We start from the raw sequence: 16822 nt of genomic DNA, 5'->3' as shown, positions 1-16822 counted from the left end.
TCACCAGGCGGGGCCTATAGTAATTTGGGGGGCCCTTCGCAGCTTTGTGGGGCCCTAAGCAGCTTGCATAGTGAGCCTATAGCGAGGATCGGCCCTGGGTAGGGTATAGGTAGTAGGTTCAGGCGTAGAACTTGATAGGAAGCACTCCTGCTCCCAAACATAAACTCTCGTGGCCACTCTAGCCAGAGTGGGTAATGTGCCCCTGGATAGGCCTCTCTCACTAGTCCTAGCAGCTAGGGCGTCACACGGAACCTTGGTACAGTCTCTGCCACTGACCTTCCCAAAGGTGGAGATACGATCGGTCCAGAATCCTTTCAGTTTAGGATTAAGCACCCGGATCTCTTCTCAAAGTAATAACTTGTATGATCAGGTAACTGACGGGCGATCACTGCTCAGCCTTTCAGTAGTGATAGGTCCTCAAATGAAGTTCAGGCCTCCCCTGAGTGTACCAGCCTTGTGCTGGGTGCTCTCCAGACAGGTACTTCATTCGATGGCTTCCTCCCTCTAGGATGGATAGCGTAGGACCTCTTTAGCAATGGAGACCCAGTCTGACTACTGGGCCTGCTCAGCAGGGTACGACTCCAGACCAACGTGGTCCTGGAGCCAGGAAACTCTGAACATGCACCCCGGCCAGGAGGGCCACACACAGGGGTGGTGGGAGGACTGCCCAGGGCGGACGACGATGACCCAGAACCCGTGACGTCTGTGCCTTAAATACCCCTCCCCAGTATGCACAGCAAGGTGATCAACCCTCACTGATTGGCCGCTAAGAAAGAATACCCAACACACCTGGATCTGACTGATGCCACCCTTGGCCTGGGGTGGAACCGACACCCCAGACAACAGTAGTGGTCACCTGCAGTACAGCCACGCCTGGAACAGAGGACTAAATTTGAAAACAAAATAGGTCGGAGGTTACTAATCCTCTGACTAACCCCCTAAAATTAAAGCAGGGCCAGCAAAGAAAACAGCTGCCCACTACACCTATAAATTAGAAAAAAAAAACTTTAAAATTGATTCTATTCATATGAATCCAACTAGTAATTTGGCAACCAAAAATAATACCCATGTACTGCCCACCAATATCCAGCAACAAATTGTGGGCATACTATGCTAGTACTGTCTGTCTCCTATTGTGCCCACACTGCCCATTGACACTGACCTGCTCTCTCTCTTGTGGTGCGGCACAGTGTGGCTCTCTCTGGTGGTGCGGGCACAGCGTGGTTCTCTGGTGGTGCGGGCACAGCGTGGCTCTCTCTGGTGGTGCGGGCACAGCGTGGCTCTCTGGTGGTGCGGGCACAGCGTGGCTCTCTGGTGGTGTGGGTACAGCGTGGCTCTCTGGTGGTGTGGGTACAGCATGGCTCTCTGGTGCGGGTACAACGTTGCTCTCTGGTGGTATAGGTTTAGTGTAGCTCTCTCTCTGGTGGTGTGGCTACAGCGTGGCTGTCTGGTGATGTGGCTACAGCGTGGCTCTCCCCGAGCCCCTGTTTTACTTACCTGACCCTTCGAAAGTCCCGTACTCGCCCCCGTCATCCTCTTTGAGTTGAAGCCCGGCCGTTGATTGGCTGCAGTGGATGAATTGAAAGCATTGCAGCCATTGGCTGGCGGCGCTGTCAATCACATCCAGTGGCCCGGGGGAAGGGCCGAGTGATACAGCGGCGGCTTTGGCCGCTGCTGTATCACGGGAGCGCAACAGCTACACACCATGTGAGCTTGCACGCATGTCTGTGTGTAGTTGTTGTGGAGAGGAGCCGCGACAGCCGCTGAGGGACCCCAGAAGACCAGGATAGGGGCCATTGTGTGCAAAACGAACTGCACAATGGAGGTAAGTATAACATGTTTGTTTTAAAAAAAAAAAAATTCCTTTACCACTCCTTTACGCAACAAACTGAATTAATGATTGTTCCTTCAAGTTCAAAGTAATCTTCTGCTAGCTTTTGTTGGTGCACTTGAGTATTTGTAATCCAACAAGGTATATGAAGAAAGGAACAAACACTTAAAATATGTAATGGCAAAAGAGGCGCTGCTCCTTGTGCTATGTCGCCCCCGTGTGCAATGTGTCCCTATTTGTGGCACAACAACTTCCAGAAAGTGTAAGTGAAACTATGAAGTCACCTTCCTGAAACAGTTAGTTATGTTGGTGGGCAGGTGCCCTCTCACCAGATGAGGCCTCGCCGGTATGCTTCGTCCAGACCCTCTTGGTGCTCAGTCTCTCCGTAGCTCGTGGTCCCTGGTCCTCCGCGCAGCCGCTCACAAGGTGCCGGTGGATAGGTAACTCCGGATGCTTTGGAGTGGAAGTCGGTTCCTCTCCCTGGTCTTATCAGCAAAACTGTGGCAAGGACCTCTCAGTCAGGCGATCTGGTCTCCGGAACTTTAGGCCCAGGCTTCTCCGGCCTAAAACACTCACTAAAGGCCTCTTGCCTGTTGAGAGATGGCGTCCCAAGAGACCGGAACAAGGCCTTGCCTAGCCTTAAATAATATCTCCCAACAGGCTATGCGTGGCACAATGCACCTTGGTAGCACAGTGGCACTGTGGGCATTGTAGTCTATTTCCCACCTGCAATAATAGTCTATGTACTACAATGTCCATCATGCATTGTTCCCATCATAAGTGAACAAAAAGAATGTAAGATGATGAAACTCTCTAAGGAGTGTCAACAAATTAAAACAGTGCTATCAAATAACTGTGCATATTTGACTATATAAAATACATTACTACAACCCATATGTAATGATATACAGTGATAATAAACAAAATATATCCAGTTTAAGAAATAAACACTAAACTGTGACTGTAATAATAAACACCCGTGATTGACTTAAACGTGAAGTGAACGCACTGAAAGTGCAAGAGACAGTCTTTAAAAATAATTTAGAACGTGACCAAACAAAGCAAAGTTCATGTGTATAAGGATCCTGCGATCTTCAAATTTTTCCAAAAACTTCCACCACACCCGACAGTGCTCAGTGACTCCTCCCCCATCAAATGGACACTCACCGGATAGGTATGCCTCACACTCTCGTGTTTTGGCACAAAAAACCTTATCAGATGTAGTTGTTCCCGTCAATAAAGATGTAATCCAAATATGACATCCAATCAGTTCCACATATATGTCAGAGAGAGACAAAAGAAGTGCAAATAGTGTGATACCATCAAAGGTTTAATAGCACACCAAAATAAAACTTCAAACAGTGCACTCACAAACAAAATCTTGTAAAACAGCAGAATATCACATCAAGAAACTCCTTCAAACGTCAAAATGGTGAGAAGCGGTCACGGCGGACCCCCGATCAGCGAGAAAAAGTGAAACCAATTCTCCTACTCACGGTGCCATGGACTTCTGTCAGATGCAGCTGCACATCCACTTAAATAAAAAACTTCAAACGCACTCTGCATCCAAAAACGCAGCACTCACTAGTAAAATTAGACTGTATGGCAATACCCCGACATGTTTTGTTATAAAAACTTATTCATGGGACTCATGAATAAGTTTTTATAACGAAACATGTCGGGGTATGTTTTACTAGTGAGTGCTGCGTTTTTGGATGCAGAGTGCGTTTGAAGTTTTTTATTTAAGTGGATGTGTAGCTGCATCTGACAGAAGTCCATGGCACCGTGAGTAGGAGAATTGGTTTCACTTTTTCTCGCTGATCGGGGGTCTGCCGTGACCGCTTCTCACCATTTTGACGTTTGAAGGAGTTTCTTGATGTGATATTCTGCTGTTTTACAAGATTTTGTTTGTGAGTGCACTGTTTGAAGTTTTATTTTGGTGTGCTATTAAACCTTTGATGATATCACACTATTTGCACTTCTTTTGTCTCTCTCTGACATATATGTGGAACTGATTGGATGTCATATTTGGATTACATCTTTATTGACGGGAACAACTACATCTGATAAGGTTTTTTGTGCCAAAACACGAGAGTGTGAGGCATACCTATCCGGTGAGTGTCCATTTGATGGGGGAGGAGTCACTGAGCACTGTCGGGTGTGGTGGAAGTTTTTGGAAAAATTTGAAGATCGCAGGATCCTTATACACATGAACTTTGCTTTGTTTGGTCACGTTCTAAATTATTTTTAAAGACTGTCTCTTGCACTTTCAGTGCGTTCACTTCACGTTTAAGTCAATCACGGGTGTTTATTATTACAGTCACAGTTTAGTGTTTATTTCTTAAACTGGATATATTTTGTTTATTATCACTGTATATCATTACATATGGGTTGTAGTAATGTATTTTATATAGTCAAATATGCACAGTTATTTGATAGCGCTGTTTTAATTTGTTGACACTCCTTAGAGAGTTTCATCATCTTACATTCTTTTTGTTCACTTATTATCTTCTAAACAGCAGCTAGGCATCATCCACTCCTCCATAGGCGCAACGGTGGGCGACTTTTTAGGGCGCATTCTATAGATCACCCATTGTTACTATTGTTCCCATCATAGCTGAACCAAGCAAATTGCAGCAATATAACATAAAGGACACCAGAGGGAGTTGAGTTTCTATTAGGCACACACTGTAGTCTATAGGCTATGTTCAAAAGTGACACCTTGCTACATATAAAATATCAAGTATGTGGTGTGTCCCTCCTGATGCCTTAGTGTGCCCCAGAGGGACAGGTCCAGAATCCAGTCCCGCTGCCAGCAGCTGGGCATTAAGGGATCCAAATGGCCCACAGCAGTCAGCCCTATCGAACCACAGCCTTCTATGAAATTGACAGGCTGCAGGCAGCAGGACTACACCGTGTCCCTCCTGGTTGTACTAAAGTTCTGGGTGGGACTCATAGCATTTAGATGACCCTGTGCAAGGGGCCTAAGACAGTGGTCATTAAAATGATTAAGAGAAAAATAATATTTTTTTTCTTTTTTTTAATTAGCTCTGCTACTCTGCCCATCACTTTCAGATGTTTGGAGGAGAACAACGGTGTGGACAAGCGTGTTACTCGATTTGTACTGCCAGTGGGTGCAACCATTAATATGGATGGCACCGCCCTGTATGAGGCACTAGCTGCTATATTTATTGCACAAGTAAATAATTATGAACTGAACTTTGGGCAGATAATCACAATCAGGTAATTATGGTGGAATGTCCATATTATATATTCATATTACTGTAGCTATATTTTGTGTAAAGCGTTCAGTGTTTGAACAATTTTAAACTGTGTAAATACAAAATGTGGTTTTCTAAAGTGATTTATGCCCTTTTTCCTGGTGTTCTTTCTCAATCTTAAAATGAGGAACAAGCAAAATGTCCAGTTGTGCTGTAATATTAACCTTTTCGCTGCCAGAGATTTTTGCAAATACATTTTTTTTGTTTAAATTTTTTATTTTCTAAAAGACACCCTTTTCTATGACACAGAATATTAGTGCAATGGTTTAGGAAACTCAAAATTTCAGTAATAAATATACTAAAGTTAATTTTAGGGCCCAAAAATGCAATACATTATTATTACCCATTTTTTTACCCATTTTTTTTTTAGGTATAATATAAAAGTTGTGGCTGTGCCAAGTAAATAGATATCCAAAATGTCAAACCTTAAATATTGCCTGCACCTGTGAAATGCAATATACTTCGGTACTCTATATTTTCCATAGACTATGCTTTATTTCACAAAGAATTTATTGAATTTTTTTAAAGCAGCATACAGCCAACTCATATACAAAACATGGGTGTACAATCATCACAGATAATAGGAGAACCTAGGTCAGCTGCACACACATTTTTTTGGGGGTCCGTGGGGTGCAAATGTAGCCTCCTGCACAGCTGTGGGTGTTTCCAAAAAGTGGGAGTGGCCAAAAGTGGGTGTCTCTTTATATTCTAGTGTGACATTTTTTCCCTTTTGTATAGACCAAATAAGACCTGAGGTAAACTGAAGAGACTTTGTGAATAAAATAAGCCCAGTTGGGGCAAGAAATTATAAACCCCAGCTTGTTTCAAGTTCAGCAATAATCCCCAGAATGGCAAAATGACCTCCCAGCATCCACAATAATTAACCCATGGTAGGACACAGTTTTAAACCCCTAGCTCCTTACAGTAATTAATCAGGGCATGAATTAATGTTAAACCCTCAGCACAGTATTTAACCCCAGGCATAGTACAATAGTTAACCAGGGGATAGTTCAGTATTTAACCCTCAGTATGGCACAGTAATTAACCATCAGCACTGCACAATAATTAACCCCCAGCATTGCACAAGAATTACCCCCGACACTGCACAATATTTAGCCCCCGACACTGCACAATAATTAGCCCTCAGCATGTCAGAACAATTAACCCCAGTATGGCACAGTAATAAACTCCCAGCACAGTAACAAACCCCCAGTACGACTCAATAATTAACCTCCAGCAATACACATTAATTAACCCCCAACAATGCACAATAATAAACCCCAGAGTATAAAGCCCTGTACACATGACCAGGATTCCCGGCAGTAAAAAGTCTGCTGAGAATCCCGGGGGGGAAAACCGAGAACCTGCTTGGTAACTTCCCCCTGTACACACCAGAGGTTTTCTCGTCTGGAAAACTGCGGTGAGAGCTTTGGCCGGGAATCCTGGCTGTGTGTATGCTCCACCGCAGTGTTTCCCATAGGGAAACTGATGGGAAAAAGACCGCCGGGAATCGCGGCAGGAAAAAAGAGAACATGTTCTCATTTTTCCGGACAGGATTCCCGGCGGTTTTCCTGTCGGGAAAATTGCCATGGAGCATACACATGGGCAGTTTTCCTGGCCAAAAGCTGTCATGGCAGTTTTCCAGACAGGAAAACTGGTCGTGTGTACGAAGCATTATAATCAGCATGCCCCCTTAATTGTGCAACATAGCATATAGAAGTGTGTTACACACAGGGTGCAGGGTTCAGGAGTATGCTATGCACAGAATGTGGGGTTCAGGAGTGTGCTATGCATAGAGTGAAGGGTTAAGGAGTGTGCTACAGAGTTCAGAAGTGCACTAAATGTACAGAGTGCAGAGTTCAAAAGTGTGCTACGTAGTTCAAAGCATTCAGGTGTGTGCTACGTACAGAGTGTAGTGTTCAGGAGTGCGCTACGTACAGAGTACAGTGTTCAGGAGTGCGCTATGTGTAGTGTTCAGGAGTGCTCTATGTACAGAGTGCAGAGTTGTGGATTTTTTAATTCTCCTGAACAGATTGGTGATTTTGTTGGTTAGTACCACCAAATGCAATGAGAGGAAGGAGAGATTGTACAGAGGGCAGTGTTATAAATTAATGGCTGTGTGTTGTTATTTTTCGGGGACAGAAAATTTACCCTGTTATACAAGCTGTACACTCAGTACTTTACATTGTAAGTGTAATTTCTTTAGTGTTGTCACATGAAAAGATATAATAAAATATTTACAAAAATGTCAGGTGTACTCACTTTTGTGAGCTACTGTATATAATGGAGCTGTCCATACACGTAAAACAGGCCATTGTAAGGCTTCAAAAACTAAACAAATCCATCAGAGAAGAAAGCAACAACATGTGATCACTTATGACACCAGCCATTTGATGGCTTGACAGTTCGGTTGGGAGCACGAACATTTGTGACAGTTATTATAAACGATTAAAGGGGTTGTAAGGTAAAAAAAAAAAATCCCTAAATAGCTTCCTTTACCTAAGTGCAGTCCTCCTTCACTTACCTCATCCTTCGATTTTGCTTTTAAATGTCCTTATTTCTTCTGAGAAATCCTCACTTCCTGTTCTTCTGTCTGTAACTACACACAGTAATGCGAGGCTTTCTCCCTGGTGTGGAGAAAGCCTCTTGAGGGGGAGGGGGTGAGCAGGAGGGTCAGGGTGCTCTGTACTTTGCAGATAGAGAAAGGAGCTGTGTGTTAGTAGGCGTCCTGACACTCCTGCTCGCCCCCTCAAGAGGCTTTCTCCACACCAGGGAGAAAGCCTTGCATTACTGTGTGGAGTTACAGACAGAAGAACAGGAAGTGAGGATTTCTCAGAAGAAATAGGGACACTTAAAAGCAAAATCGAAGGATGAGGTAAGTGAAGGAGGACTGCACTAAGGTAAAGGAAGCTATTTAGGGATTTTTTTTTACCTTTACAACCCCTTTAAATTGATGTATTCAGGTCTGCTTATTGCTGAAAAAATAAGCCCTACTCATTATACACTATTCCCCTGTTAAATAAAACAATTGGTTAAAGGGACAGAGTACTCTCTACACTTACAAAACGTTATGATTGTCTGTCTTTATAGTCTGAGTTATCTGATGTTCTCTTATTTTTCTCTTTACAGCATCACAGCTACTGCTGCCAGCATAGGAGCAGCGGGTATCCCTCAGGCTGGCCTGGTTACTATGGTTATTGTGTTGACATCGGTGGGACTTCCCACAGAGGATATAACGCTCATTATCGCTGTGGACTGGTTCCTGTAAGTGTCTTATCAGTGGGGTGACATTATACTGGATTGTTAACTAGCTTGGCACCAGAAACAATTAGGCAGAGGAGATCAAACTCCTTTTTTGGTTTACTGATGTTTTCGTAACACTTTAAAATCACTGATGAAGAGGCGTCAACAAATATTTTGCTATTTTACATTGGCACAGTAAAATCCTCATAATCTGGTGTAAACCTTGTTGGGTGATTATCCGGTATCATTATGGATTATTAGACAGTCATAAAAAATATAAAAAAAAAAGCAAAGAGAACAAAATAATTTTTAGTTTTTTTTGGTCTGCCCTGCATAAACAATCCGCTTCCTCTTTTTGCTACCACCATCATTCCTAGTTGAGATATCCACTTGGTTTTTGTTTTGGTACACTTTATTCCTAACTTTGGCCAACCAGAAGACTTCTCAAATTCCTGTAGTGATCAGAACATCTGGATATTATGTTTTCTCAGGTGCTCCTTTTCCGTTATGCCTGTACCTTGTTCTCTAAAGCATTGTAAATGTGTAAGGAGGTAGCATTTCTTAACCCCTTAACACCACCCCTGAGCAGTGGGCTTTAAAGAGGAAGTAAACCCTGTAATATTTTTTTTGAACACATACATCTGCAAGTGAAAGGCATAATGAGCTAGCTTACCTGAGAACGAAGCCCCCAAAGTCCGCCTCGGTCCCGTCCACCACCGCCGCCATGTCCCCTGGAACTTCTTTCTTGTTTTCGCCGCTCCGGCACTGTTATTGGCCTGGAGCGGCAATGACGTCACTCCGGCAGGTCCCTGCGCATGCGCGAAAACACGGCATTAACCCAGTTAATGCTATTCACAAAAACAGCACTGCTCAGTGCACCTGCGCCGTTTTCTACGGCACGCATGCGCCATAGACAGCTGTGCCCGTTTCTGTGAAACTATCTCCTTAAACATGTAGATTAAGGAGATATTTCTTGCACCTACAGGTAAGCCTTAATCTAGGCTTACCTGTAGGTGCAAGTTGCAAGAGTGGGTTTACAACCACTTTAACCCTTTCACTGTCAGAGATGCATTTAATTTTTTTACACTCCTGTATAAAAAAACATTTTAGGCCTGAAGATTACATAAAACCCCCCAAACATTATATATTTTCTGAAAGCAAACACCCTAGAGAATAAAATTATGGTCGTTCCAATTTTTTATGTCACACGATATTACTGCAAAGGTTTCAGTAAAAAATACACTAATGTTAATGTTAAGGAACACAACATTGAACAACATTGATTATCTTGTTACAATATTAGTGCAATTGTGACAGAGAAAACGGAGTACTGTCCGTGATACCTTTTTTATTTGCACAAACATATAATTTTTAATTGATGAGCTTTCAGGGTGTGTCCCCTTCTTCAAGGTCCAAGCAGTACTGATCCACAAACGTTTTAGCAGAAGATTTTTTGCTACACTTGTTGCATTGGATGAGGTACACAACATTACTGGAGGTACAGCTGTATGATCCCATGATATTGAAGGCCCCATTTGTGTGTGTGACACTTTTTGATAGATTCATCTGGTTGCAAAGTTTTTTTTACAATCCATTATAACAGAGGATGAAACTCTGAAAAAAATATTCCAACAAACCCCCATGATTGGCTTTCAGACAACCACCCAACCTCAGACATAAACTAATCAGAAGGAAACTTCACTCTGATTATAAAGTCATAAATAATGGAAGCAAACCCGGCAATATAAAATGTTGCAAATTGTGCAATGGGATCAATCTATCCAAAAGTGTCACACACACAAATGGGACCTTCAATATCATGGGATCATACAGCTGTAGTAATGTTGTGTAACTCATCCAATGCAACAGGTGTAGCAAAGGATCTTATGTTGGTGAAACAGGATGTCAGGTCAACTGTGTCCAGGTGACAAATGCACCCCGATGGAGACAGGGGTGCACCGCAAGGTAGTGAACCCAATAGCAGACTGCTGCGGATGGACAGGAAACATGAACCCAAGGTTCACCAGAGCCTCTAGTGGTGAGGATGGCCTTCGCTGCAACTGAACCCAGGTCGCGGCCCCTGGGGTCCCCTAGGTCACTCTCCGTAGGGAGAGAGGGGAACTATTTAGAAGCAGGGTTCTGCAGTGTGCACCTAAAGCTATGTGGTGTGTGTACTGTCCGTGTCCTCTGCACATTGTGCACCTAACGTAAAACTGGCGTTTCCCATATTTATTCCTAGAGGCAGGGATCTGTTCATATTAATACTACAGGCAGGGGATATTGCTGCAAGTACTTTCACGTGGTGTACTGTCTGTGTCCTCTGCAGGCCATTAGTATGTATGGAAGCACAACAAGGAGAGGCAGAGAGTTACGAGGCCGATAAGAGGGCAAGCAGGCTCTGCGTCTAGAGGCAACAGTGCTGGTCGTGGACACGGTGCATCCTCATCAGCACGTGGCCGCGCTGAGCCGCAACATGCCGAAGACTTGGTAGAGTGGATGACCAAGCCGTCCTCATCCTCCTCATCCTCTCTCACCCAGGCTCAGCCTTTGTCTGGCAAAGCAGCTGCCAACACGGCCTCTTCCCTCTGCTCAATGGCATCAGTCACTCCTTCCCTAGCCCCACCATGTCCTCCTGAGGAGTCCCCCGAACTGTTTGACCACAGTGTTGGGTACATGCTGCAGGAGGATGCGCAGCATTTTGAAGGCTCCGATGATGGTACACAGCTAGAGGAAGTCAGTAACGTGAGCCCAGAGAGAGGGGGTGCCCAAGAAGGACAGCAATCTGGCAGTCATGTTCCCCAAGCTACAGCATACTGCCAGGTTTTCTACAGTGATGAGGAGGCAGTGCCGGCCCAAGACATTGTACTGCCTGGTACCAAGAATGAAATTCCCCCCCCCCCCAAAGAAAAAAAATCACGCCCACCAAAACGCCCCCACATCCATTATTTTATATCATGATAACTAAAGTGGACCTGTCATGGCTCTTTACATGTATATAGGAGTATAATGAAGACCTGTTATGGTTCTATTCATGTAAAGGAGTATAAAGAAGACCTGTCATGGCATTATATGTGTTTATAGAAGTATAAAGAGGACCTGTATTGGCTCTATACATGGGGGATTAATGTAAATAGACAGATTCCCATTCTGACAGGGGAGGAGAGGCAGACCTGGTGTTCCTAGTGATTAGAAACCAAGATCTCGCTCCTCTTCCAGTCAGCCCCATCCTCCCAGGGAACACATTTAACCCCTTCCCTAAGAGTGACATTTACACAGTAATCAGTGCATTTTTATAGCAAAGATCGCTGTATAGATGTCAATGGTCCCAAAAATGTGTCAAAAGTGTCCGACCTGTCCACCGCAATGTTGCAGGTTTGCAAAGAAATCGCAGATCACTGCCATTACTAGTAAAAAAAAATAATAATAAAAATGCTTAAAGTGCATTATTTTATATTATTACATTGTTGTATAAAATAAAATAGTTCAACTCACCATAATGCAGAATCAGTGGGAGCCCCGAGGGCGTCACTTGCCAACGTCACCTGCCTTCAGATGCGGACCTTGCCACGTCACCTGTCACTAGATGCGGATTGCCACCTGCCACACATTGCGGATTGTCACTTGCCATGATGTCACACATTGCGGATCGTCACTTGCCACCTGCCACACGTAGCACATTGTCACTTGCCACGACGCCACCTGCCACACGTAGCAGATTGTCACTTGCCACAATGCCACCTGCCACACATTGTGGATTGTCACTTGCCATGTCACCTGCCACACGTAGCGGATTGTCACTTGGCACGTCATCTGCCACTCGTTGCGGATTGTCACTTGCCACACATAGCAGATTGTCACTTGCCACAATGTCACCTGCCACACGTAGCAGATTGTCACGTGCCACGTCACTTGTCACACATTGTAGATTGTCATTTGCCATGACGTCACCTGCCACACATAGCGGATTGCCACTTTTCTGTGTCCCAGAGTTAAGGCTGGCAGCAGAGACATAATGTAATCTCTCTGCTGCCCGCACAGATGCAGGGCGGGCAGTGATGCAGGGCGGGCAGTGAGAGATGTCATCTCTCTGCTCCCCCGCCCGCTGATTGGCCAGCAAGCCCACTCATCTGCTGACTGTCCCGCCCGCTGACTGTTCCCCTGTTCTGCCCGCATGCACCATTCGCCTGGGCTCGACTGGCGTCAATTTGCATCATAGACAGTGCAGCGGGGAGCAGAACAGGCTGGCTGGTGCAGGCGGCAACTTGCCTCACAGACAGTGCAGCGGGCCGAACTGGATGGCCGGCAGTCGGGCGGCAATTTGCCGCCCCCCTGAAAGTGCCACCTGGTACAATGGTACCATCGGGTCCCATGGTAGGGCCGGCCCTGCAGACAGTGCAGCGGGGAGCGGAATGGGCTGGCTGGTGGGTGCAGGCGGCAACTTGCCTCACAGACAGTGCAGCGGGCGGAACTGGATGGCAGGCAGCCGGGCGGCAATTTTCCGCCCCCCTGAAAGTGCCGTCTGGTACAATGGTACCATCAGGTCCCATGGTAGGGCCGGCCCTGTGAGGAGGGAGGGGATGATGAGGTCACTGACTTTACGTGGGTGCCTGATAGGAGAGAGGAGGAGGCACATCTCCAACGAGGCAGGATACCCTCCAGGGGCCAGCTTAAGGGAAGCACACCGACTGCATCACAAAGCAGAGCTACGCATGTGCAGGGCGCTGCTGTCTCTCAGCATTATTCCAAAAGTTCTTTGGTTTGGGCCTTTTTTAAGGAGAGTGTATCAGATCGCACCGCTGCTATTTGCAACATATGTCTCAAGCGTATCTCGTGTGGCCAAAACATCACCCGCTTGAGGCACCACATGCTTGACCAGACATATGTCGACCTGCCATGCAGTTCGTTGGCAAGCGTACCTCAAAGACCCACACCAAAGAACAAAGCGGACCTCTCCTTGTTTCTCATCAGCTGGGATCTCCAACCCCACTATACCCTCAGTCCTCTCTGAAGCCTGCACTGATAGGACTGAAGGTGTAGAATTAGGTGTGTCACAGCCAAGTACTTGCAGGCAATCTACTATCTATTGGTGTGCTTGGGAGACAGGAGCCACCCTGGGCCAGAGGTTCTGTCAGCTCTGCAGGGGCAGGCTCAGACGTGGTTGACGCCACGCCAGCTTAAGCCAGGAATGGTGGTTTGCGACAATGGCACCAATCTCCTCTCCCTGCAACATGGACAACTGACCCATGTGTCCTGTTTTGCTCATGTCCTTAACTTGGTGGTGCAGCGGTTCTTGGGCAGGTACCCGGGCTTACAGGATGTTCTGAAGCAGGCCAGGAAAGTCTATGTGCATTTCCGACGGTCATATAATGCCAGTGCTCGGCTGGCAGACCTCCAAAAGGAATACAACCTGCCCAAGAACCGCCTAATCTGTGACATGAACTCTACGTTGGCCATGCTGCAGCGGCTGCACACGCAGCAGAGGGCCATCAATGAGTATCTGTGCCAATATGGCAGCAGGACAGGGTCAGGGGAGCTTGTTTTTTTCCCCATGCCAGTGGGCCATGATCAGGGATGCATGCACTGTCCTGTCACCATTTGAGGAGACCACGCGGATGGTGAGAAGTGACAGTGCATGCATCAGTGACACTGTCCCTGTTATTCACCTGTTGGAGCACATGCTGCGTGGAATAATGGACAGGGCCCTTGAGGTAGAACAGAGGGAGGAAGAGGAGGACTTCCTTACCTCTCAGGGCCCCCTTTATCCAGACAGTGTTCCTGCTTGCCCGCCTATCACACAGGAAGGGGACGAGGAGGAGAAGGATTGTGTCAGCATGGAGGTGGAGCCTAGCACTCAGCATCAGCAGCAGTCTTCAAGGGATCACTTACAGTCCCAAGAAATCCATGGACTTGTACGTGGCTGGGACGAGATGGCTTGCGGATCATGTCATCCTCAGTGACCCAGAGGACTCCGCACCGAATGCCTCAGCAAACCTACGTTGTATGGCCTCCCTGATCCTGCAAAGCAAGCGGAAGGATCCTCGTATTCGTGCTATCAAGGAGAGGGATCATTACTGGCTGGCAACCCTCCTTGATCCACATTACAAGAGTAAGGTTGTGAACCTTATCTTGCCGTCACAGAGGGAGCAGAAGATGAAACATCTTCGGGAGGCCTTGCAAAAGGTCTGTGCAACGTGGCGAGAGACGTTGTGTTTAGGAAAGCCTTTTTCTATGTTTTGGACATGCTCCCTAATACGCTTCCAAAGGGGGATTTTGGTGCGCCCTATGTACTGTAACGAACAGGAGGACTCCAAAACATATACCACCCCTTTTGTTCTGCAGGTGATGAGATCTTTAATTTCATATTCCTTCTTTGTCACATTTGATTGGAATTTGGAGCACTTCTGCCCATTCTGCCCAGCCTTCTTGCAGGCGTAACACCGCCTACATGGAAAGAAACCCTTTCCCTGAAAGAAGGCGAGTGCCTTATTTTTCGTTGGGGTGTCAGGGACATTTTTAGCCACCAGATGCCTGAGTGTGGGGGCTCTTCTATACTGTATATTACTCTGGGATAACTGGGTAATATGCCCTGCAATTGTCGGTCAGCTTGCAATATAGACCAATGCTTTTTAAATATAGCTTCCAACTGCTTGTGTTGGACGTTGTAATTTAAAAAAATAGGCAGCTCGTTGTTCAATCTACTCTCCTTAGATTTATCCTGTATGAGAGTAGTTCTCGGCATATCATATACTTTAGAGATTTGCTCTTGTATGAAATCTTGATCATAGCCTTTATTGAAAAATTTGGATCAGTACAGTTCCTCCGGATCCTCATCATCTGTCCTTTAGGTATATTTATCAACCAAGGATCAAAATGACAGCTATCTATAGGTATGTAGCTGTTACGTTCAACTGGTTTGAAATACGTTTTGGTTGTGATTTGTTGGTTTTCCAAAGTAATTTCCAGGTCTAGAAACTGAATGGTCTTGTCACTTATTGTGTAACATAATTTAATATTCTTTTGATTACGATTCAAAACGTCAAAAAATTCGATCAGCGAGGATTCATCACCATCCCATAGGACTATACAGTCATCAATGAATCTTCTGTATAGTATCAGATGGTCCGGCATATTGGTATAGATTGCCACCACCTCCCACTCTGACATGAATAAGTTTGCTACACTAGGCGCATAGTGGCGCCCATTCCTATCCCATTCAGTTGTCTATAGTACTCGGATCTGTGCCAAAAATAGTTATGCTGTAGGCCATTAACCAGGCATCTTAGGACAAAACGCTTTTGTTTCGAAATGAGTTGACTAAAGTTGTTCATTGCCCATTTTTCAGCTCCAATGGCCTCTTAATGATTAATGACTTTGTACAATGATGCCACATCCGCTGTGGCTATCAAGTACTTATGTTGTGGATTTAACACAATCGTATCAAAAATCTGGATAAGATGCTTAGTGTCTCTAAGATAGGCCTTTGTTTGGGGGACTAATGGCTGAATGAACTTGTCAACATACTCCCCTAGGCGTGAATTGATGGATTGAATACCATTAATAATGGGTCTCCCGGGTGGTCTTAGCGGATCCTTATGGACTTTGGGCACTGTGTATATAATGGGAACTCTACATACATCCGGGATAACACCAACACTTAGGGCCCAAATTTCTGCAGAGTATATACGGCAGGCCCCTACTTTCAAACATCCAACTTACAAACGACTTCTACTTGCAAACGGAAGGAGAATACAGGAAGTGAGAGGAAATTTACCCCAAGGAAGAGAAATTGTCTTCTCTAAGAGGTGTCTCCTGTCCACTGATGCTTTATCACCAATCCTTGTTTCACTAAAAACCCCAAATTTAAAAAAAAATCATTTGTCATTGGGACAGAAAGTGAATTGCAATCTTTTGAACAGATGCACACAGACAGCAAAACAAAACAAATGTTACAGGGGTGATAACCCTTCTCTATGTTTTCAGAAAAGCTTAAAAATAGATTTTATGTCTGGAGCTACACTTTAAAGAAGAAGTACCAGTTCAAAATGACAAACAGATTCTACTTAACAACAAACCTACAGTCCCTGTCTTGTTTGCACCGCCTGTATACTGCTGTTCAAAGTATATAGGGCCAAAGGGGCTGATAATGACCTGGGGGGAGGGGGGCGGGGAAACCCATGCTATTTTTCTCAATGATTTTCATCCATATTGCAGGGACCAGACATTACATTATAGCCGCAAGCAGTTTTAAATTATCTCATTTTGTGCAGGGACAGTTCTAAACATGTGCCATTTCACAGGCATACTATAGACACCCACCAAGCAGGTACGATATTTAAAGGAATTTTTCATTTTTTTTTTCACTTTAAGCATCATTAAAATCACTGCTCCAGAAAAAACGAACGTTTTTAAAACTTTTTTTTACATTGATACATGTTCCCTGGGGCAAGACCCGGGTTCTCAAACCCGT

General features: G+C 45.2%; 1 protein-coding gene across 1 annotated transcript in view; it reads left to right on the top strand.

Moving 5' to 3' along the window:
- Positions 1-16822, top strand: part of LOC120916357 (excitatory amino acid transporter 1-like) — an 86521-nt gene that overhangs the window by 66713 nt on the left and 2986 nt on the right. Inside the window, exons 8-9 of the mRNA XM_040327277.1 lie at positions 4880-5074; positions 8242-8376. Coding sequence (XP_040183211.1) covers positions 4880-5074; positions 8242-8376 — 330 coding nt within the window. The remainder of the gene's footprint in view (positions 1-4879; positions 5075-8241; positions 8377-16822) is intronic.

Source organism: Rana temporaria, chromosome 1 (assembly GCF_905171775.1).
Source record: "Rana temporaria chromosome 1, aRanTem1.1, whole genome shotgun sequence".
Lineage (NCBI taxonomy): Eukaryota > Metazoa > Chordata > Amphibia > Anura > Ranidae > Rana > Rana temporaria.
Note: the sequence above shows the minus strand (reverse complement) of the source record. Positions and strands in the feature narration are given on the sequence as shown.